This window comes from Panthera leo, chromosome D4, assembly GCF_018350215.1.
Source record: "Panthera leo isolate Ple1 chromosome D4, P.leo_Ple1_pat1.1, whole genome shotgun sequence".
Classification (NCBI taxonomy): domain Eukaryota; kingdom Metazoa; phylum Chordata; class Mammalia; order Carnivora; family Felidae; genus Panthera; species Panthera leo.
The window spans coordinates 12,844,129-12,869,198 of NC_056691.1; the positions used below are offsets into that span (position 1 = coordinate 12,844,129).

General features: G+C 38.0%; 1 protein-coding gene and 1 pseudogene across 2 annotated transcripts in view; both read left to right on the forward strand.

Moving 5' to 3' along the window:
* SMC5 (structural maintenance of chromosomes 5) overlaps positions 1 to 25,070 on the forward strand; it is a 95,438-nt gene that overhangs the window by 54,764 nt on the left and 15,604 nt on the right. For both annotated transcript variants that reach the window (XM_042914270.1, XM_042914272.1), the window contains exons 11-17: positions 1,217 to 1,330; positions 3,820 to 3,914; positions 4,533 to 4,665; positions 7,059 to 7,232; positions 7,327 to 7,496; positions 18,745 to 18,868; positions 19,232 to 19,354. In XM_042914270.1, the coding sequence (XP_042770204.1) occupies positions 1,217 to 1,330; positions 3,820 to 3,914; positions 4,533 to 4,665; positions 7,059 to 7,232; positions 7,327 to 7,496; positions 18,745 to 18,868; positions 19,232 to 19,354 (933 nt within the window). The remainder of the gene's footprint in view (positions 1 to 1,216; positions 1,331 to 3,819; positions 3,915 to 4,532; positions 4,666 to 7,058; positions 7,233 to 7,326; positions 7,497 to 18,744; positions 18,869 to 19,231; positions 19,355 to 25,070) is intronic.
* On the forward strand, positions 9,136 to 12,444 carry LOC122205489 (annotated as a pseudogene).

The window sequence follows — 25,070 nt, forward strand, 5'->3', positions numbered from 1 at the left end:
ACACTTTCTAAAAGTTATAGCTAACGCCCACTTAAATTTTCTTTCATTTATACCATTCCTTCTAATGAAGTAATTTGGTACCAAAAAATATTGTGAAACAGTAAACACTAACTTGGTATAGTGTCTATGTCCTGGTGATGGTATTAATTTTTTTGTTCGTCTATCAGTTTTCCCATTCTTATGCTAATTGATATTTTATAATTTAAAATACTAATATTTGCCAACATTTACATGATAAGCATTGCACTAAATTTTTTATTCTGTCTTAATCCTTTTATTCCTGAGATACAGACTATTTTGCTATACCCATTTTGGTAAAAAACTAAAATTTTCAGAAATTTAAGTTGTACCTGATTTGAAGCAACATCTGTCTGACCCCAGAGACTTAGCTCTTAACTAGTATGCTATATTTTATATATAGTACATATACTTTTTCTTTCATAAATCTTTATTTTTTCAAGTACACTGATTTCCATCTGCTGAAGGTAATCTATCCCAGCTCCCAAAATTCCGTAGATAGCACTTTTTATGCATCTCTGTTATAGAGCTTTATCTTGTGTTCTGCTTTTCAACATACTTACCATCTGCAAAAAATAATAGCGTAGTCTTTTTGAAACAATCTGTTTTCTTGACCAATCTTAGTATTTTCCATAGCATTGAGTGTCACATGCAGAAGTGCCTGATTTGTTAATATTTTAAAAATAAATCTTAAAGTTTCTGTTCTGGTGGTACAAGCCTAGGATTTCTCTTGCAAACACTGTTAAAATTCATTCAGAGCAAGTTTTTTTTTTTCATTGTGTTTTTGAACTGATTGGTTATTGCCGTGTATAGTATGAATTCCTCTTGAAGATTAAGAAGAAAAATACTAAAAGTGTGGGGATAGAGGAGAAATGTTTATACTCTTAGATTACAATCTAAGCCTATTTCAGAGGTTTTTAATGAGTGGACTAGAAAGGAACTTCATTATTTCTTGAATAGTATCAAATTGATAAGCTTCAGGTACTCATTCGAGTGTTGGCTTTTGTTTTACTATGTATTGAATGTTTCTGGGTACTAACTTATAGAGGTGTTGAAATGTTGTCTCAGTACAAAGTGTTTTTCATTTTTTTCCCTGAAGTATTTAATCTGATTAAATACATCTAAGTAAAACTAATGTTCTTGCAATCAGTTTGGATTTCATGAAAATCAACTTATATTTTCTTTTCATTTTGTTTAGATCAATATGAAAGATAATAAAAATGCCAAATATATTGAAAATCATATTTCATCAAATGACTTAAGAGCTTTTGTATTTGAAAGTCAAGAAGATATGGAGGTTTTCCTCAAAGAGGCAAGTAACCATCATAATACTTTGATTCATCTGGTGCTTACCCTCTAGTGCTTACGTTTTTAAATTCAAACTACAACAAAAATAGTGACTAATACCAGCAGTAACTCTTGTGTAAAATCATTCAATTTTGTTAATTTCTTTTTTAATCTGTGTCATTACTGGGGAATGAATTTGTTTTGCAAGAGAAAAAACAGCCCATAATTCCACCTGAAACGTGTTTTGAAGTTATTTGGAATTCATAAAAATAATTCTGTCACACTCTTTTAAGAGAAAAAAAATGTAATGAAGGGCCTTTGGCCTTAGAAATTCTTTTTGGAAATGTATTGGAATGAACCCGGTTTTTCTTTGGCGGGGAGCGTGGGAATCAATATGTTGTTGCTTTCAATAAAACCTCTTCAAAAAGGATGAGAATTCTGTATCTGGCTACAGAAACACCACTGAGAATCTAAGGCACTAAAAGGCAATGTGGATGACTTAGTAGTTAGAAGCATAGACCTACATACAGGTAGGTTGCCAAGATTTGAATTCTGGCTTTGCTACTAAATTGGTCAAGTTTCCTGTATGTTTTATGCCATAATTTCCTCATCTGTAAAATGCAGATCCATTATCTACAAGATGGTTGTGAGGATTAATTCTATTAATAAATGGAAAAGTATTTAGAACAGTGCTTGCAAATATTTTTATTATATATGGGTATCTGTAAGTAATTTTTTTAGTGTTTATTTTTGAAAGAGAGAGAGAGTGCAAGCAGGGGAGGGGTAGAAAGACGGGGAGACAGAGAATCTGAAGCAGGCTCCAGGCTCCCAACTGTCAGCATAGAGCCTGACATGGGGCTCGAACTCGCAAGATGTGAAATGACCTGAGCCGAAGTCAGATGCTTAACTGCCTGAGCCACCCGGGTTATGGTTATCTATAAAACATATATTGTTAGCTGTTATTTGCTATGGTAAGATTTCTTTCCTTTTACATACACCTTCTGCTTCTTTTAAAAGCCCTAAAGATTATGTTTAGATTTTGTTTTGGTTAAACTTTCGCTACAAGTGTGAGCGAGGACAGGATCCTGAATCAGCTGCAGTGGTCCTCTATTTGTGTGGTACACTAGTGATTGGAAAGAATCCCTTACTTTCTTTGGCTTTTATCGAAGTGCCCTCCTGGTTTGGGAGTTGGCAGGGAATGGGAATATATGGTAACTGGATGAGAAGTCGCATGTATCAAATTATAGAATGGACTCCCAGAAGTTAGACATTTGTGTAGTTTAGAATTCTTTAAGCTTAACCAGTGAGTTTTTGGTCCAGTGTGAGAAGTAGGGCATTTGGATTACAAGTGGAGGACACACTGCAAAGGGCATTCCATCGGGTGTAATTAGATGCTTTCTGTTGGAAATGACCAGCTTAGCCTACACTGAATACCTTTTTTGAGTCAAAAACTCAATGCTTCGTCTGTGCTAAGGATTTGAATCTCATATCGATAATGTAACGTGGGTTCCTAAAACTTTGACCTGTATTTTTGTGTGTGTGCTGTGATAATTAACTTTCCATAACTTCTCCTCAACAGGACCAGAACTCCCTCATACATGTATGACTTTGTATTTTAAATTGTGAAATGTATTTAACTGCCTCCTGTACTCATATCTACTAGAGTACCATTTCCAATACTGTGTATAAGTATTATGTCTGCTATACATCTATCATAGACACCCTTTATCAGGTTAAGGAAGTTTCCTTCTATTTCTAGTTTGCTGAGAATTTTTTATCATATTTTTCTGTATCTGCTGGGATGGTCATATGGCTTTTGTACTTTAGTCCATTGATATAATTAGATTGAGTTTTGAATGTTACATCTAGAATTTCTGGGATAAACTCTACTTGGTCAGGTGTACTATTCTTACATTAGTGGATTCGGTGTACTAATATTTTGTAGAGGCTTTTTGCATATGTATTCATGAGGGATATTGTTTTTGTCAGGTGTTGGTGTCAGGATTATGCTGGAATCATAAAAAGGATTTGGGAAATGCCTGTTCCATTCTTCCTGTGTCTGAATGAGTTTTAGTATTACTGCTTATCTGTTAGAGCATATCTCTTTCACTATTTTCACTGATAAACTCTTTGTTTAAAAACATGGAAGTGTAATAACCACTTTCACACTAAAAAATTCTTGTAAGTACCATTAAAGGGGCACCTGAGTGGCTCGGTCAGTTAAGCCTCTGACTCTTGGTTTCTGCTCAGGTCATGATCTTGCGGTTCATGAGTTCAAGCCCTGTATCAGGCTCTGCACTGACAGTGCAGAGCCTGCTTAGGATTCTCTCTCTCTCTCTGCCCTTCCCATGCTCACTCTCTTAAAATAAATAAACTTAAAAAAAAAAAAAAAGTAAGTACCATTAAATATCCAGCTTCTGATCATCCCATGGATGCCAGGAGGAATGTAACTTAAAAAATCATTTTGATTGATAGTATATGGTAATTAAAATATTTTCTTTTCCTTATATTCAGATTCGTGACAATAAAAAATTAAGAGTAAATGCTGTTATTGCTCCCAAGAGTTCATATGCAGATAAAGCCCCTTCAAGATCTCTGAATGACCTCAAGTAAGTCTTAAAAATATTATTAGAACTAACCTGTTACTTTGAATATTGAATAACCATGTTCAGCTCTTATATATATTTTAATTATCTCTCACATAAATATGGATGTTATAGGCTGTATTATTCCTTTTTAGGATCTCTACTTAAGTCTAAAATAAGGAAAATCTAAGAACAGACAAACCATGGAATACTTACTATATGATGGTGATGTTTCAAATCAGTGCAATAATATTGGACTGTTTACTAAAAGATCCTAAAATAGTTGGTTAGGTATTGGGAAAATAAAACAAATCATCACTTCATAACGCAGAAATAATTCCAGAAGGACTAAATGGAAAATTTGCAATTATAGAACAGCTATAAGTAATTAACTCTGGATGTAAGTAGACATTCTAAATGTAAACACAATGGAAGAAACAAAAAAGATTAAAATAGTTTGTAATCATGAATATATTAATAAACTTTTCTGACAAGTCTTAATCACTTAAGTGATTTTAAAAGACACCAAGAAAAACTTTTTCTGTACTATCATTACATTTTGTTTATTTGCCACTTGTCGACTGTCAGATTTCTGTAAATGATTTTTAAGAAGAAAAATCTAAGAAGTGCTTTTCGTTTCAGACAGTATGGGTTTTTCTCTTACTTGCGAGAGTTATTTGATGCACCTGATCCCGTCATGAGCTTTCTTTGCTGCCATTATCATATTCATGAAGTTCCTGTAGGAACTGAAAGGACCAGAGAAAAAATTGAACGGGTAAGGAAGTACTGAATCAGTACCCAAACCTTGTTTTGTTCAAACTTCTTGGGGCACCTGGGTGGCTCAGTCGGTTAAGCGTCCGACTTGGGCTCAGGTCACGATCTTGCTGTTCGTGAGTTTGAGCCCCGTGTTGGGCTCTGTGCTGACAGCTCGGAGCCTGGAGCCTGCTTCCGATTCTCTGTCTCCCTCGCTCTCTGCCCCTCCCCCATGTGTGCATGCTCTCACGCGCTCTCTTTCTCTCTCAAAAATAAATATTAAAAAAAAAAACTTCTTAGCATATTCAAGAAGTAGGTCATTCTGTTGTTTTTAACCACACAGAAATTCTTTGTATTTACATTTTTAATACAACACAAAACATTTTTAATAAAACAGAAAACTGTTGACTAATACTTCATGACAGATGTGATGTGGAGGCCCCTAGAGTAAATACTCTAGATCTGTATTTATTGAAGAAAGCTGAGGCCTGTAAAGAGACACCTGTCACTCTTACCTCATTTTTTCCCTGCTTGACAAACCTATGTTGAGACATTATATTAATGGTTTTGTCATTTAAGTTCTTGTATTCTAGATTATTTTTCAGATAAATTACACTTTAGGATGATAGGCTGGGATAGAGAACTGTTTCAGTAAGCCCTTTCTTTCTTTAAGCTGCTGCTTAAGATTATTTCATATATGAGGGTCGCCTGGGTGGCTCAGTCAGTTAAGCATCTGACTCCTGATTTTGGCTCAGGTCATGAGCTCACGGTTTGTGAGTTCAAGTTCCACATTGCCCTCTGCTCTGTCAGTACACAGAACCTGCTTGGGCATCTCTGTCTACTCTCTCTGTGTCCCTCCCCAACTCGTTCTGTCTCTCTCTCACAAAACTAAATAAACTTAAAAAAAATATTATCTTCTATATGAATGACCTCCATTTTAGGATCTCATTTTCCTGGCTAGCATAGCACACAAACTCATAGCTCCCATATTCTGCTAATGCTGCTGGGAGTTCTCTACTCCTCATATAAATCTCCAAGACTCCAAAATACATTCATTGCTTCTGTTACAGACAGAAACAGGAGAGAAATCTCTTCATCCAAAACAGGTTTTTTTCATAACACCAGGTTGCATATTTTTGCTTGTAAGTATCTAGGACCCAGTTAGAGACCTAACTACTATTTGTTACATTGGGTTTATTTAAAAATATGTTTTAAAATTTTAACACTTCATGTACCAGTATCCCTAGGACAATTTATTTGTAATATAGGGACTCTTTGTACTTTACTGACAGCAGATAAGAAATGAAGGCTCATTACCAATGCATTTTGCCAGGGGGCGGGGACACCCCACCAAGCTAATTATAGTAAGTTGCCCGTGTCTTTGGTTAAAAATTACATCCTGGGAAATATTTGGGGAAATGAATACTAGAACTCTGCATGTGGGTACACCTCTTTTCTATCTTATGAAAACAGGATAAGACCATACATGGAATTTTTCTAATTTCCAGGACTCTCCCCTTTGGTTAAAGGATCTCCTGCCAGCCTTAACTCAGGATGTCCTTTTTGCTGGGAGTGCCCTTCCCTCACCATCTCTATCAATTTAAATTCATTAGAACTAGAGTAGGCTAACTTCTTCTAGGCTTTCCTTTCATTCCAGAGTATTCAGCAGTTTATAGATGCCACGTTATACCTTGTTGAACTAAGTGTGCTTAAGTATGTCTTATTTCTTTACTTAGACTATAAACTTCTGGTTAGAAGCAAGCCACAAGAGTATTGGTGGTGAGGCTGCAGAGATCTGAAAAAACTGTACTACTATTCTTAACTAATATACAGAAATATAGTAACATTTTTGTGTTTAGAACGTGCTTTAGTTTACGAAACTTTTTGTATAAGTTCTTGAGAGACAAGATCTCCAAAAAATGCAAAGAAAAAGTTTGAAGTAAAGTGTTTCCATTTAAGTATTCTTCCAAATATACAGGAATTGAATATGATCATGTGTCTCTGAACAGTAGAACTGAGGGAAGGTGGAGAGTAAATGATTTACTTGAGCTCCCCACAGTTTTGTCTCTCGGGCAGCTGGTTCCTTGTATCTCCTCCATAGACCCAGCAAAACTCCAAAAGGACACTTACATAGGAGAGATTGTAAAGTCAGGTAGAAACGTAGCCACCTTTGCTACAGATGTTTTGGTTTTCTCCCTTCTCTCTTCTTCAGTGTTTTCCATAATAATAATCTGAAGTGTATCAGCCACCTTTTTAGAGATGTACCTGGATAAGTTTTAAAAAAAAAAAAAGAAAAGAAAATATATTTTGATCTTCTAAAATGGACTTGGTCTGTGTTTTCAATGGTTTAATCCTTTTAAAAATATTTAATTACTATTACATGTGCACTAATACTTGTTTGACATTGTTTGACAGGTAATACAAGAAACCCGGTTAAAACAAATGTACACAGCAGAAGAAAAGTACGTAGTGAAAACTTCCTTTTATTCAAACAAAGTTATTTCTAGCAACACATCCCTGAAAGTAGCCCAGTTTCTCACAGTCACCGTGGACCTAGAGCAAAGAAGACACTTAGAAGAACAGCTAAAGGTTGGTTATTTTGAGTACTGTATTAGAAAATATAAACTGGATTTGTAATACTTTAAGTAGATCTGTTTTTAAAATAATTTTGAATATCTCGTAGGAAATTAATAGAAAACTGCAAGCCGTGGAAGCAGGGCTGATTGCCCTGTATGAGAGAAACAAGCATCTAGAACACAAAGACAATGAACTTAGACAGAAGAAGAAGGAGCTTCTTGAAAGGAAAACCAAGAAAAGACAACTGGAGCAAAAAATTAGTTCCAAACTAGGAAGGTACCATTCAGCCCCTTTGGGTAGAGGGGGTGGGCACAAAGCACTGCGAGGCTATTAGGAGTTACATAGGCATACCTCGTTTTATTGCGCTTTGCAGATACTGCGTTGTTTTCTTTCGTTTTGTTTACAAATTGAAGGTCTGGCAACCCTGTGTCAAGCAAGTCTGTTGGCACCATTTTTCCAGTAGCTTTTGTTTATGTTGTGCCTCTGTGTCACATTTTGGCGATTCTCACATTATTTCAAACTATTTGATTATGTGTTGTGATCAGTGATTAGGACTCTGAAATCTCAGATAACTTAGCATTCTTAAGCAGCAAAGTATTCTTTAATTAAGGTACGTACATTGTTTTTAGATACAACGCTGTGGCCCACTAAATAGACTATAGCATAGTGTAAGCATGACTCTTACACGCATTGGGAAACCACAAAATTCTTTTGACCTGCTTTATTGCAGTGGTCTGGAACCAAATCTACAATATTTCTGAGGTATGCCTGTACCCTGTAAGGCTGATGCAATTCCCAAAAACACGTTTTGTAATAATTTCCCTCAAACTTTAATCCTACTGCCCAAAATAAAATTGTAGGGCAAAGGTTGGTGAATTTTAAGTGCTGTTCTTCTGTCCTTTGATCAACTGTTTTGACCGCTGGACCTCTTGCCATGCTTAAAAGTTATTGAGGACCCTGAGGAAGTTTCACTTACATATCTAGTGATATTTATACCACATTAGTAATTAAAACAGAATGTTTAAAATATTTATGAAAACCACTGTTTTTCAAACAAAATACATTTAGCAAGAAGAGTGGCATTGTTTTACATTTTTATCAACCTCTTTTGATAAAGTTACTTGTTTATTTCATATCTGCTTTTACTTTCAGTCTATTGTGAGAGGTTGATTTGAAGTAGATTGATAGAATTTTCAGATAGTTACCTATATCGTCTTGTTTAATATTGCATCAAAACCTGCCAAGATTGTGGTTTGTTAAAGTTCATTTGCACTGTGGAGTCTGCAATTAGTGAGGTAGATTATTCTTATGTTAAAACTCATTGTATTGTAACTGGATCTTTTACCCAGTGATCTTGTTCCATCATGCATTGGTCATTTATAGGTCTCTCAAATATTGACATTTCATTGTGTAAAGAAAATAATTATGTTAATTTCCTATCCCATCAGAAGGATCTTTAAGAATTGGGAAGCTATCAAGCTTACAGTGGTAGCTGTCAAGCTTACAGTAGATTTTCCAAATTCTACTTTTCACTTGAAAGTTGAATTTTATCATTGGGGGCAAATTTTATCAGTTATTTTTCTTGAAGTGATAGGCTCACTTCATTCACTTTGGGTTGGGAGGAACAGTCTGCCAGATACCTGAGTCTAACCATAGTTTGTCTGTTATTCTTTCAAGAAAAACTGGTATTTCATGAAAAAAGTAGTCTAGCTCCCAACTCAGTCACACAAATGCTTTTCCTTGAGGCTGCCATCATACTTTGGTATACATTAGAAGTACTGTGTACTCTATACTTCATCACGCTATTATAAAGGTGTATGTAGTCAGTTACCATGGGGAGGTGGTTCAAGATGGCAGCATAGGGAGGTACTGAATTCCCCCCCCTGCCACAGACACAGCACATCAACTGCTACATATGAAACAGTTTGCTCTGAAAAAGATCAGAAAACTAGCTGAACTGCTCTTCTGTAACAAGGGATGTAAGGTCCACATCAAGGCAGGTAGGAACTACAGAGATAGGGTCTCACTCAAAACCCCGCCCCTAGTGTGGTGACCAATACTCGGGTAGTGTTGTGATCCATATCACAAATATGGAGCTCTTCCCTGAGGAGTTTATGCCTACAGCAGGCACCCCAACCCTTGGGACCTGCACCAGAGAGATGAGTCCCCAAAACATCTGGCTTTGGAAACCAAGGGGGCTTATATCTAGGAGAAAGGTACAGCAGTAGAGAATACAGGTTCTGCTCTTAAAGAGCTCATTCAAAGACTACAGGACCCTGGGCAAAGTAACTGTTTGAAAAGTAGTCAGACCATATGTGAAGGAGATTCATTTGCTAATCTTAAAGTATCCACCCAAGAGGCAGGAGCCTAATGGAAATTCCTCCTGGGACAGAGGCACTGGTGGGCACCATTTTTGCACTCTGCCTGTAATCTGCTGGCACTGGTCGGTGTATGCCATGCCCACATCCCCGCCAGAGCTGGGTGGCCAAGGTTCTGAAATGATCAGAGAGAGTTCTTGGCAAGTTACTATCCCATGGCCCTGCATAGACAGCAATCAGAAACACTCTCCAGTCTTCCTGTGGAAAAGACCCCTTCGTCCTAGAACCACAGCTTCAGGGGCTCCAGGACTACCACACATCTAGAGGCTACAGAATTGTCCTCAGGCAACATGGTCTAGGAGATGTCATCTCTGTCATACAGTGTGTTGGCCTTGCCACAGCCCATCAGTACCTCCGAGAAAGGGCTCCTCTGGAGCCCTCATTTTTGCAGCAGTTTCCGAGGAGACCCCTCCAGATTGTGTGGTGTGTAAGCCAACAGGGTTTATGGTTGTGGTCCCGTAGGACTCTCTCTATATATATTTGCATAGCTTAAAAGCTGCTGCCTGAAGTTCTGGCTTCTATTCTAGCTTCTGTTCAGCCCGAAACTAGGGGCAGACTGAGATCCCATCCTCTGGAACACTCACAGTGCTTGGCAGTCCCTCAGCAACTGGGCTGTATCGAGGATAAATCAGGCTGCTTAGACCACAAAGGTTCATGTGACAACCAAGAGCTAAGCACAGTTGAATGACAGGGTTCATCTCCATGAGGCCAGTTCAAGACTTGTTGAAGCTTGAGAGGGTTGAAGGTTGTTTCATCTGCTGCTTAGAAATCAACACAGGACCAAAAAAGAAAAAAAAAAAAAGAAATCAACACAGGATCAAGCCAAATGAAGAGACGAAAGAGTGTGTTCCAAATGAAAGAACAAGATAAAACACCAGAACAAGAACCATTATGAAATGGTGATAGTTTACCTAAAAAAGAATTCAAAGTAATGGTCCTAAAACAAGAGGAATGAATACAGCAAGAACTTCGCTAAGGAGAAATACAAATAAAGTCCCACACAGACTTCACAATGCTGACGAACACAGTAACTGAAACAAAAAATACACTGGAGGGATTCCAGCAACAGACTAGATGAAGCAGAAGAAAAATCAGTAATGTGGGAGACAAGGTAGTAGAATTCACCCAAAAACAATAGCAAAAAAGAAATAATTTTAAAAAGTAAAAATAGCTTAAGGGACAACATCAAGCAGAGTAACTTTTGCATTATATGAGTCCCAGAAGCATAAAGAGAGAAAAGAGCAGAAAAACATATTTGAAGAAATAAATAACTAAGAAGTTCCCTAACCTCAGGAAGGAATAGACATCCAGATCCAGGAAGCCCAGAGAGTTCCACATGAGCACAAGAGGAAATCTCTTCTGCAGAAGAGCATTGATTTTTTTTTTTTTTTAATTGAAAACAAATCACTTTACAGTCAGATGCCAGTGACATTTGACAGTACTGGAAACCTGCATTCCTCAGTAGCGAAGAATTTACACAGTCAATGTTCAAGGCTCTTGGTGTTTCATTTTCAAGCATCCCTGATAGATGGGAGCATATTATTTGTGTCTGAGAGTATGTAACTTCATCAGTTTAATGTGTACCATCTGATGTTATGAATCAAAGTATTTTATCTCAGAGAGGGAACGTTCACTGGTTTATAAAATACTCTGTACCCATCTGCTTGAAAGTGATTCATTAATGCCTGAATATTTAAAATCAGTTAGAATTCTCTTTTCATATGCTTTGAGGAACAGTAGACCCAAAGGAGTAATACACTTATGAATATGTGGAATTTATAGGAAATTTCAAATCATTAAACACTTCACCATGGAAGGGTTTTGAAGGAACTATACAAGCTGTCATAGGCCTTATGATGATTGAGATTGTATTGTAGCTACTGTCAGATGAGCTACACCTCAGTTCATCAAGGATGTGTACTGTTGAAGAGCCTAATGAAGAGTTTTAGACATCTAGACGTAGTTTAGAATTCTATTTCTAGGTTACAAGGAATTACCTGTGATAGAGCATTTGCCATTTGAAGTTCTCTGGACATCAGGGTAGGATTACATCATGTGGATGGTCTAGAACATTTGGCAAAAATGTCATGAGCACCTAATGCAGTCTGGGAAAGGCAAGTCATGTGGCTATAGCTCACTGATCAAAGGTCCACAGTGGATTTGGCTTCACAGTCATCATATCGTTTATCATCAGTGAAATTCAAGGCCAGAGTTTGTTGTTGGTAGTCACACCATAGTAAATTAACTCAGTAGGTGGGACTGGAAGATGAGTACTTGGCATTGAAGAGTCTCCTTCTGAGACAACTGCTGACAAAGGCCAAGATTCTGGGTCTGATAATCCTATAGACCCAGTCTCAACGAAGTATTGGAAAGGTGTGATCATAGCCCAGCCCCTTCTGCTTCCTTCCAGAGTTCAAGAAAATTATCTCACGCAGCAGTCTCAGACCATTCCTCAACACCAACCAAGACCCAGCAGATAGTTGCACTCCTCCCAGACAGTATGTACTAGCTCCTAAAAAGATGACACAAAGGAGGTGATTGTTTAGTCCATAAATTCCCCATCTGTTGTTCAGTCATTAATACAGCTTGATGTCTTAAGCTGCACCTGTACCAGTTCCTTAAAACATGTCTCAGTGTCAGTTTTTAGCTCAGTTATGAGCCATGCAGCATCTAGAGAGACCAATCAGAGCAACAGACTTGGATGATAGAGGCAAATATTCATCAGCCAGAAGAAGATATAAGAAAAGAAAAATTCAAGAACAGCTTCAAATGGTCCATGGTTAAGGGCTGAAGATTTTTTTTTTTTTTAATTTTTAATTTTAGAGAGTGAGCAGGGGAGAGGTATAAGGGAGAGAGAGAATCTTAAGCAGGCTTCACATTAAGTGCAGAGCCCGAGGCGGGGGTCAGTCCCACAACACTGGGACCACGACCTGAGCCAAAATCAAGAGCGGAACACTCGACCAAATGAGCCACCCAGGCGCCCCAAGGGCTGCAGTTTTTTTTTTTGTTTGTTTTAAAGTGATCAGCCCCTGGGTTGAATATTGATTCTGTTCAGCTTTCTTCTGAATTCATCTAACATCTTGCAACTTGTATCTATAAATATTAATGACCAGGTTGTTTAACCAAAATCAAAGTGGAATGAATACTGGACACATTGGCTCCACTCTGCATAGGACACGACAGCAGCCTTTAAAAAGTACATCGTCAGAGTCAACAGAATATACTGAGCTGGCACAGACCGTAAACACCTCTTTCCAGTCACAGCACTCTTACAGCCCCACTGTATGGACACTATTATGATTTCGTAGCTAGAAGCATGGTCCCCATTCCACCTAGTATGCCACAAAACCGTACCCAGAGTGCTGCAGTAACTGCATTCACTCAGGACAGACAAGATTTTCTCAAGGTCAGCAGTTTGTGATTAGAGATTAAATTACTAACTGCTCCTGTAGCTTATGGGGCCATCTTGGTACCTAGCACTATGCTTACGGGTCAGGTGGTGACTGCCTGCCCTACTTTGGCTACACAGCAGCAGCCGCAGCCACAGACTTTGTCAGTCATGCAGCACAGTTCCCAGGAATCTCCGGCTCAGCTCACCCAACTACTGCAGCAGTTTTTACAGACTTGAAGGATCCTCAGGGAGCATCCTTGAAATCAGCATATCCTCTCTGCTGCTTTTCCACTACAACAGAGCACTTTCCCCACGATCACATTACCAGCAATACCAGTCTCAGCAACAGCAATATCTGAGTCGGCACAGGACTGACAGTTTGACCTGTTCTTCTAAGGTTCACCCACGGTAGCACATATGCCTCTTCTGACCTCCAGGAAGGAGGGGATTGGCCATCAAGAGTTGCTCAGATGGTCTGAAGCTAGGAGAAGTCCTGGCAGCTTCATAAGAAGCAGTGTTGAATGTTCTAGTTCCTGGAATTAGTTAGCAGGGAAAATGCTGCCTATTGCTCCAAATACACATTAAATACCAGCCAACAGGAGATGATCTTGGGGCCATAGCCAATTCTGACAGTGTTCTACTTGCCCATCTATTTTTCGATGGAGAAAAGTGCATTGCCAAATGTCAAGCTCAGCTGTGAAACATGATCTTCAGTCATCAGAAAGGCACCAACAATATTAGTAATTTAGTGGTTCTGTGCCTGTTTTCAGGTGTTAGAGGACACATCACTGTCATGTTTGGTTTGCTTACAATAATGCCATGAAGGTAGTCTAGTAGACTCAGTAGGCCCTTTCTCTCTCCCTCTCCTTTTCCAGATAAGGATAGAACAGTAATTAGTGTCAGAAATTATAGTAAGGACTGTATATGACAAGTGTATAGCTAACCTCATATTCAACAGTGAAAAGCTAAAGTCTTTTCCTTTCATATCAGGATCAAGGCCAGGAGGCCCACTCTGTGCACTTTTATTCAGCATAGTATTAGAAGTGCTCGGGGCACCTGGGTAACTCAGTCGGTTAAGCATCAGACTCTTGATTTTAGCTCAGGTCATGATCTCACGGTTGTGAGATTGAGCCCCACGTTGGGCACTGCGTTGAATGTGGAGCCTGCTTGAGATTCTCTGCCTCTCTCCCCCTCCTGTGCTCTCTAAAAAAAAAAAAAAAAAAAATCTGTCCCTCTGCTTGAAAAAAAGCAAGCAAGCCTAGCTAGAGCAATTAGGCAAGAGAGAAAAAGCAAAAGAAGTAAAACTGTCACTATTTGTGAGTGACAGGATTTTACATAGAAAACCCTAAACCTTTCTCTACCAAAACAAACTGGTAGAACTAATCAACAACTTCGATAAAGTTGCAGGGTACAAAATCACCATACAAAAATCAGTTCTATTTTTATATACTAACAAGGTACTCTGAAAGGTGAATTAAGAAAACAGTCCCAGGGCACCTGGGTGGCTCAGTCAGTTAAGCATCTTCACTTCAGCTTAGGTCATGATCTCATGGTTGGTGGGTTCGAGCCCTGCATACTGACAGCTATGAGCCTGGAGCCTGCTTCAGATTCTGTGTCTCCCTCTCTGCCCCTTCCCTGCTCACAGTGTGTCTCTCTTTCAAATATAGGTAACAAAAAACATTAAAAATTAAAAAAAAAAAAGAAAAAAACAGCCCCATTTACAAAAGGAAATGAAAACGCAAATGCAAAGGAGTAACTTTGATCAATGAGGTAGAAGACCTGTATAGTGAACACTGTAACACATTGAGGAAATAAACTGAATAGGACATAAATAATTAGTAATTATTATTAGTATTATTAGTAATTCTGTGCTCATGGATCAGAAGATTGTTTAAATGTCCATATTTCCCATAGCCATCTGTAGATTCAGTGCAAGTCCCATTCATTTCCAAATTCCAGTGGCATTTTTCAGAATTAGAACAACTCCTAAAAATTTTGGGGACCATAAAAGATACCAAATAACTAAAGCAATCTTAAGAAAAAATAAACCTGAAGGCATGACATTCCCTGATTTCAAATTATATCACAAAGCTATATTAAAACAGTTAGGGTATTGACATAAATACCCATAGATCATTACAACAGAACAGAGAGCCCAGAAATAAACCCATGTATCTATGGTCAATTAATTTGTGACAAAAGAGGTAAGAATATACAATGAGGAAAGGGTAGTCTCTTCAATACATGGTGCTGGGAAAACTGGACCACTCTCTTACACCATGCAGAAAAATCAACTTAAAATGAGTTAGAGACTTGGATGTAAGACCAGAAATCATAAAGCTCCTGGAAAATGACAGGCAGTAAGTTCCTTGACATGGATGGATGTTGGCAGTAATTATTTTGGAATCAACTTCAAAGGCCTCGGCAACAAAGCGAAAATAAACAAATGGGACTGTATCAAACTAAAAAGCTTCTGCACGGTAAAGGAAACCATCGACACACCAAGAAAGCAACCTATGGAATGGGAGAAGATACTTGCAAATCATATATTGGATAAGGGTTTAATATCTAAAATCTGTAAAGAACTCATTCAAGTCAATAGCAAAAAAAACCAATCTATAACAGATGGGCAGAGGATCTGAATAGACATTTTTTCAAAGACCTACAGATGACCAAGAGGCACATGAGTTAAAAATAGAACTACCATACGATCCCGTAATTCCACTTCGGGCTGTTTATTCAAGGAAATGAAAGCACGGATTTGAAAAGATACCTTTTGTGTTCATTGCAGCATTATTTACAAAAGCCAAGACATGGAAGCGACGTAAGTGTCCACTGATGGATGAATGGGTAAAGAAGATGTGAGAGACGTGCACACGCTGCAATATTACTAAGCCATTAAAAGAATGAAATCTTGGGGCACCTGGGTAGCTCAGTCGTTTCAGCGTCTGACTTCAGCTCAGGCCATGATCTCACAGTCCATGAGTTTAAGCCCCATGTCAGGCTCTGTGCTGACAGCTCAGAGCCTGGAACCTGCTTCGGATTCTGTCTCTCTCTTTCTCTGCTCCTCTCCCACTCTTTCTCTGTCTCTCAAAAATAATTAAATAAATGTTAAGAAAAAAAAGAAGGGGGCGTTTAAAAAAAATAAGAGAATGAAATCTTTTGTGACAACAGAAGTGGAACTTGAGGGTATTATGCTAAGTGAAATAAGTCAGAAAGACAAATACCATTTGATTGCCCTGTAGTTGAAAAAACAAATGAACAAACAAAACAATGCATAGATAACAGAAAGGGGATTGGTTGCCAGAGGGGAGGAGTGTTGGGGGGCTGATTACTTGGGTAAAGGTCATCAAGAGGTACACACCTGCAGTTATAAAAACTCATGGGAATGTAATGTATGGCATGCATGTGACTACGGGTAATAATACTGTATTGCATATTTAAAAATGGCTGAGAGAGTAGATCTTAAAAGTGTTCATTACTAGAAAGAAAACTTACAACTATGGTGACAAACGTTGACAAGATTTTTGTGGTGATCATTTTGCAATGTATACAAATATCAAATCATTGCATTGTACACCGGAAACTAATACAACGTTAGGTCAATTACACTTTAAAAAAATAACATACTCAAAATACACGATTTAATAAAATTAATTTTTACTGTCATCAAGAATATGAATTTGGCATTTTAAAATATCTATTAACTATAAGTACACTGTGGGGCTACTACCCAGATTCATTCTAGAGTGCTTGCATTTTTATTCACCACTGCTGTTGTACCATCAGTACAAATATCACTACAGTGAAAAGGGCAACTGAGATCATCTTACAACAGTGAAAATGGTTCATGATTCGCCTGAAATGGTTTCAGGGATCCCCAGAGGTCTCTGAACCACGCTTTGAGAACCACTGACCTAGACTTCTATCCAATGAATTTGGATTGGTGGGAGAGGAGAGAGGAAGGTACAGGCAGGGAGATTATCAATCCAAGCTATTAGGCTATGCGCTTTCTCACCGATTCTGAAAGTAATAATAGGCAAGGAGGAGAATATGCTGATTTTCACAGAAGAGAATGGGCAACTGGGTGTGTACTCCTTCAATTGTAATCTCCCTTATTACAAGTAGAATTACGTTTGCTTGGCCTTAATGGACACAGATTCCACAGAATCCTATAAAAAGATGTGAATAGTCTTCACAAGTCTTTTCCTAAAAGATAACTGCCAGCTTACTGTGAATGTCCCTGCAACTGTTCTCAGAACTGACTATATATTTTGTTTTGTATTTGGATATTTTATAGAAAGTACAATATAGAAGGGGGTATAAAAGCTATTGGGGGGTTCTTTCTAGGGGAAAGGAACATGGCTTCCAGTTTAAAGGTGTTTCCCATGTCCTGCCTCAGACCTTTTTGTGATTATTCTTTTATGACTTTTTCTGTAAAGATTTAGATATGACTGACATAGTCAATCTTTGATAGTAAGTGACCATTCGTTGTCTTTAGTTATCTGTTTACCTTGACCTAATATAGTATGTGTTTTTAAATACATTTGTAAATTGAATCATATATGAAATGCATTAAAAGAATTTTTTTTTTAAGTAAGCAATTGTCCATTAACTATTACTGGACAAATAATGTACCTTGGTTGCTTAAAGTAAGATATTATTTAGTCTGGCTGCCCAGGTTTTTCATCTCTACGCCTCTTTTCAGCCTTCACCTTTGGCATCATTTCTATCTTTAATCATCTATAAGACACTTAACCTTTTCTGTTTGACCGTTCTGTCGGACCCATGGTCTAAAACTAAACTTTCTCTGTATAATGTTGTTTTTTGTAGTGAAATGGCCTTTCATACCCATCACCCCGCCACCTATAGTTACAACACTCCTTTCCTTTAGATTGACTTTCAAATTTTCCCAGTCTCCTGTCACTTGACCTATTTCACCTCAGCTCCCTAGCCTCCTCCACACTCTCTTCCATGTTCTGTTGAGGCCCCTCTCTGCCATACCTGCTGAACTTGTTCATCCTTGTTTATTTAAAATTGCTTCCAAAGTGTGTTCTTGCCTTTACCTTACTTTTGCCCTGGAGGCAACGCAGCGGAGTAGAAAGTACTTGGACTTTGGTGTCAGACACCTCTTACCACGTACTATACATGATCTTATGTAACTTCATTAATTTCTGATCCTTAGTTTCATCTCAGATAACAAAGTATTAATTTTTAGGATTGTTGTATTACCCTTTTACTATATATTTTTAATCTGTTAATCAAATCTCCCAGTTAAGCTCCTTAAGGTGAGGGATTGTGTGTAAACAACATTAATAACAGTAGTAAATAATATTTATCAATCAGTTCAGGGCCAGGCAGTATACTAAGTGTGTTGCATATTTTACCTTTTTTAAATCTTCACCATTGCCCTATAGGAGAAGTATTATTTTTTGCAATTTATAGATAAGGAAACTAAAGTTCAGAAGAGTAACTTGTCTAGTTACACTGCTCATTATTGGCAAAAGGAGATTCAAATCCATCTTTTTGACTCTAGATCCTACACCATTATGGCATCATTACTTAAACTGTGCTGGGCACATAATATCTCAACAAATACATTTTGATCCTGCATGGTCACATGATTGTTTAGTCCAGAAGCTAGTAGTTTATGTCTGAGTAGCTTTGCTAAAAATAAAAAGCCCATGAAACGGCAGGAGACCTGGGCGCAGTCCTTGTGTTAACTCCGATTTCTACGATTATGTGTTTCATATAGTTTAAAGCTGATGGAACAGGATACTTGCAACCTTGAGGAGGAAGAGCGAAAAGCAAGTACCAAAATCAAGGAAATCAATGTTCAAAAAGCAAAACTTGTTACTGAATTAACAAACTTTGTAAAGGTAAGGCATTTTCTTAATTTTGGTCACTTTATTATGGCAGGTAGATAAGTACATAGATTAAAAAAACTCTTGCTAAGATTTTACCATCGACAGTTTTAACTTTGCTTGATATTTCTCGTTATAGGTCAATAATTTGGTTAAAAGCACTCATTAAGCTAAATTATTTTATTCCAGATGATTCAATTAAATACAGAGAAAGACATTTTAAAAGTCTCTTGTAAGAAATAGTTGTAAAAAGAACTCTTTGAGGTATCAGATTAGAAAAATGTTATTTTTCTCCTGGTTTGTAATTTTTTAAAAAACTTCATATTTTTTTTCCTTAGTTGTAAAACAAATTAAACTTTCAGGGGTTTTTGTTCCTAGATTTGTACCTCATTACACATACAAAAAGTTGATTTAATTCTTCAAAATACTACAGTGATCTCCGAGAAGAACAAATTAGAATCAGATTACATGGCTGCTTCATCACAGCTCCGTCTCACAGAGGTACAATTTTTGCTTTTAGTTTTTGATTATGGGGTGCCAGCCTCAGACCAGTTTGAAAACCTGTATCATCATTTGAAATATGCATTTTGTTATATGCTCTCTAATTTACAAATTTAATGCATTCTGCTGATGAGGAAGCCCTGTGTGAAACACTGTACAATGCATCTTGCGTTATTGATTGGAGGAGGTGTGGTAATGTGAGAAATGAGAGCATCTTAGTCACTTGACAGGCAAAGTCTCCTATCTGTTCCCTTAACCCATAAAAACTTCAGTCATTCTGTCACCACGTAGCCACTAGGAGCTTTTATTACGGTTTGTACGTCTCATAAAGTCAACTGCAGATGAGTTATAATCAACACTGAGAGTGGCCTTAGTGTACAGTTTTGGTGATTTAATCTTCTGTTAATATTCTGTGAAATGATAAATATTAAAATAGCGTGCAGAGGGTGAAATGTGATGCACTAAGGTCATGAAAATCCCCAGGAAGAACTGGCAACAAAATGATGGTGACAGTGGCATCGTCTTTTGAGTCTTCCGAATCCTGTTCCAGAAAATAGAAGCGCAGCTAGGATAGCAGCCACAAGCCCATGGACAGCGTATAGAGCAAAACTAAGTTTCAGAGTGTCCCTGTTGCTGGTCCACAGTACACTCTCCCACCACCCACCCAGAGTTAGCGTCCAACTGGACAAGGTAAGGGCATGGTCTCCAGCAAGACTCAACTTCAGTTTCTAGCCCCTTTCCCCGGAAGCCTCAAGAATAAGTCCAGGGGTGCCTGGGTGGCTTCGCTGGTTGGGCTTCTGACTTTAGCTCAGGGCATGATCTCACACTTCGTGGGTTTGAGCCCCATATCAGGCTCTCTGCTGTCAGCATGGAGCCCACTTTGGGTCTTCTGTCCCCCTCTCTGTGCCCCTCCCCCACTTGCACTCTCTCTGTCAAAATAAATAAATAACCTTTAAAAAAAAAAAAAGGTAAGACAGTTGTAGGACTCAGAACCCCAACCCTCTAACCACAGGATTTGTCCTTCTGGCATTGTCTATCCCCATCTTGAGTCATCTCCTAAGCCTGAGTGTAGGTGTGATTGAAGGAGAAGTGTAGCTCCTCGTGAATAACAAAGACATTCCTATCACTCAGAAAATTCCTAGGGCTTTACAGTCTCCTTCCCAAGAACCAGGGAGTAAGGCCTGATTCTTTCTTACACAACACCTGCGAACTCCAGAATATCAGCAGGTAACATTAAGTCAGCAGCAGGCTAGCGTGGTATCAGGAAGTACATGCTAAGCAGAGGGAAAGCTCAGAGAAGCCAAAAATGAGGTCACCAGCAGGTTCTCCTTTCTAAAGGAAAGAGGCCCCACTAGGTGTGGAAAGCTCTGCAGATCAGTTTGAAAACCGCTGAAGGCGACTGTTGACTCTAGGAAGGTCGATGGTGCTGTGGAGGTCCAGGCTTGGCGAACTCTCAAATTAGCCTAGACTGCTGTGCAGAAGCACGCTGCTTACTGAGAAGTAGACCTATACTTCTACTCAGTACTCAGTACTTGTACTGAGAAGTGATAGACTAGGGAGACGGCAGAATTGGTATTTATATGGTTATAAGGCAGACAGGGTAGCTAACACACAACACTAAAATGGGGGAAGGGAGACAATAGAAGTAAAATAGAATATACTTCCTGATTGTCCTATAGGAATTGTAAGGAAATAAAAGGATATTACTTCAAAGTGGGTACCTTGAGAGACGGAAGTAAGGGAGAATTTCAGTATTACTTACAGTGGGAACCAACAGACAGTATTCTAAAAAAGATATAAAGGACATAAGGGTATTATATAAGGTATTTGTGTAAACTTTCCTAAATACCAAAAGATAGAAAAGGGGAAGGAGATAATAAAACAGATCATGTCACTAAAGATATATATATACATATATGACATGAAAATAAATATGACATAAAAAAGAAAGGGATTCAGAAAGGTTTAAAAAGGAAGATGAAGAGCCCAAGGGGTTTTTTTTTTTTTTAAATCACAGAGGCTCAAAAATATCTAAATTTATGAAATCATAATGATACTTAAATAATATTGGTCACCTTTGGAGGATACTGGAGAACTAGCTCATTATTTTGAAAAATGGCAAAGAAAGAATCAAGCATTTATCCAGAACTTCCTAGGTGATTTTTTTTTTTTTTTTTGAGAGAGAGGGAGAGAGAATCCCAAGCAGACTCCACGCACAGCTTGGAGCCCGACTCTGAGCTCAGTCCCATGACTGTAACATCATGACCTAAGCCAAAATCAAGAATTGGACACTCAACCTACCGAGCCACCCAGGTGCCCCTGTGTGAACTACTATCTTGGTTAAACAAGTCGAAGTGCCTCTTTACAGAAGCATTTCAGATAATAAATGCAGAAGGAATGAGAGTATTAGAATATCCCCCTTGCAGCTGCTTATGAATCCGTGGCTCACATTAGCTGCTGACATCACAGAAAAATACCCAGATATTTATGTATGTGCTGACAAAAAGACATAATATGAAATTATTTTATGAAAAAATTCCACTCTGATTAGGCCTCTGGAACAGGGTGTGTTCACATCATCACGGTCAACATTTTATACTGGAAAATTCTTACTGTGGGAGCTGTGCTGTGCATTGTAGGATGTTGAAATTTAAACCCAGTATCCCTGGCCTTTACTTTCTAGATGCCAGTAGTGTACCCCTCCCCACTCCATTGTGACAACCAAATGTGTCTCCAGACATTGCCCAGATGTACCCTGGGGGACAAAATGGCTCCCATTTCAGAACCACCACCCTAAAACTACCAGTTTAGTCTTCAGAATAATCCATTTAATACTCACATCTCAATTTAGATGATAAATTGTCATCAGAAATATTTGATCATATTTTGATTTTATAAAAGTTACAGTTGAAGGGCACTTGGGTTACTCAGTCGGTTGAGCATCTGACTCTTGATTTCGGCTCAGGTCATGATCCCAGGGTAGTGGGGTCCAGCCCTGCTTTGGGCTCCGTGTGGAGTGTGGAGCCCCTGCTGGATTCTCTCTTTGTCTGTCTCGCTCTCTCCTTCTGCCTCTCCCCTCCCCTCAAAAGAAATTTATAGTTAAAAAAGTAAATGTATATACTCAAGTTGTTCTAACTAAACATTTTCTAGTAGCTGGAGTATTTGTTTTTAAGTTAAACTAAAAATTTAGTTTCTCAGTCACACTAGTCACATTTTAAATGCTTAATGGCTGCATTGGATTGTTCCTTCTTCACTGGATAGTGCAGTATCTAAGAAAAAAAGGAAAAAGGAGATAGAGAACCTAGAAGTTAAAAAGTATTTTAAAACATTAACCAAATACAGTGTGTGGACATAATTTAGATCTCGATTTGAACAAAGCAATTGCAATATTTTTTTTTTCTAAGAAAGGCATGTGAAGGAAATAGAATGTTGGAATTCCTTCAAAATCTTCCAGAAAGGGGGCTGTTTAGGAAGGGAGCATGGATGACACAGTCTTGGTCACGGGTTGATAATTGTTGAAGCTGGACGATAGGTACATGAAGGTTCATTATACTGTTCTCTGTGCTTTCGTACATTGTTGAAATTTTCCACAATAAAAACCAAAAAGCCTCCATTCTTGGCCATGATGAAATAGCAGGGGCCAAATGTACCCAGTCACTTTAAACCACTAAAAGATAGGACCAAATATATGAAACAGTGATGTGCAGACACTGGATAACAGGCAGCACAGGACAGTGATTTTGGGGAGAAGGAACAGTGCGAGGTGAGCCCTGTGGCTCCCTCAGCTTACTTCAGGGAGAGCTTCCGGGCCACAATGTAGGCAAAAGGAACCCGGCGGGAGATCCAGCATAGCACTGCAGTTCTTAGATGTGGTAAGCGGGTGTCAGGAGAATATGGTGAACAACTTTCTGGCAGTAAATTTGACAATTCAGAAGAAATGGGCAAACTTTAGAAGCCATGAACTATCAAAAGTTCCTGAAGAGCAATTAGAATAGCCCTCTTTTTACTAAAGAAATTAAATTTGTACTTAAAAACCTTACCACAAAGAAAGCTCCAGGCCCAAGCACGTAACCGAAGAATTAATAGCAACTCTACCTGAAGAGGAGGGGAATACTTCTCAACACATTGTATGAGGCTGGCATTCCCCAGTATCAAAACCACACAATGGAAACTATAGACCAGTATCACTCATGAACCTTAGATGCAAAAATTCTTTTAAAAAGGTGAGCAGATTTAGAAAGTTAGCAAATGAAATCCAACAGCATGTAAAAGAGTATTACATCCTAACCAAATGAGTTTATCCCAGAAGTATACAAAGTTGATCTCACATTTGGAAAGTCATCAGTGTAGTTCATTATGTGGACAATACACAAAAACCAGATGATCATCTCAGTGTATACAGAGTAAATATTTGCCAACATCTAGCATCCTTCTTATGATAGAAACTTTCTGCATCTAATAGAAGGACATTTTATCCAGCTTATGAAGGGCATTCACCCCAAACCGTTAGCTGATACCATACCCTTGGCGAAGGAATGGAAGGAAGCTTTCTCCTACTGATTGCAAACAAGGAAATGCTCACTACTCACCTCTGTCCCACACTGTTCTAGCCAATGCAATAAGGAAAAAACAAAAACCTATTTCAGACAGACATCATTTCTGTGGAAAATGTTAAAGAATTTACAAAAATGCTGTAAGTTCTGTTAGTGCATTTAGCAAGGTTGCGGAATACAAGTTCAATACAGAAGTTCAAAATCAGTTGTGGCTCCGTCTACTAGCAATGAACAGTTGGAAATCGAAGTTTAAAAACAACACTGTGTTTAATAGCTTCAAAAATATGAAATGCTTAGGGATACATTTATAAGACCTGTCTGTATACTGAAAAGTACAAAATTTTGCTGAAGTTAAAATAAGATGTAAGTATGTGGAGAGAATCATTGTGTTCATGGATAATAGAATCAGGATTTGTTAAAATGTCAGTTCTCTCCCAAATCTATAGATTTAATGAAATTCCCAGCAGGGTTTTTTTAGAAATTGACAAGCTTATTAGAAGAACTTTGAAAAAGAACAAGTTCCATGACTCACCCTTCCTAATTTTAAGACTTCTTATAAAGAAAGCTGCAGTAATGAAGACATCATTGTATTGGGGTAAAAATAGACCCATATGGCTCAGTGGAACAGAATAGGGAATCCAGAAATAGATTCACACATATATAGTCAGTTGTTTTTTGGCAAGGCAATATCAAGGCAATTCAATGGAGAAAGAATAGTCTAACAAATAGAGCTAGAACAATAGAATAGTCATATACAAAAAATGAGCTACAACCCTTACCTCATACCACATGTAAATGGGTCATAGACTTAAGTAAGAACTAAAGCTAAAAGCTTTTTGGAGACAAGAAAAGAAATCTTAGTGATCTTAGTTTTAGCAAAATAGAATGGAACACAAGAAGCATGAACTACGTTAAGGAAAAGGAATCAGAAGTTTTACTTCAAAATTAACTTGCTTTTCAGTAGATGCTATTAAAGGGCAGGCTACAAATGGGGAGAATATATTTGCAACACATACAACTAATGAAGTGTATCAAGATGAAGGGCTGTCACAGGGGCCATATCTAGCCTAACATCTGCTTATACACAATCCTTACAAGCTAATAGTTTTTCCATTTTTTTTTTTAAAGATTATATATAAGCCCTCAACACCTAAAATACTTAC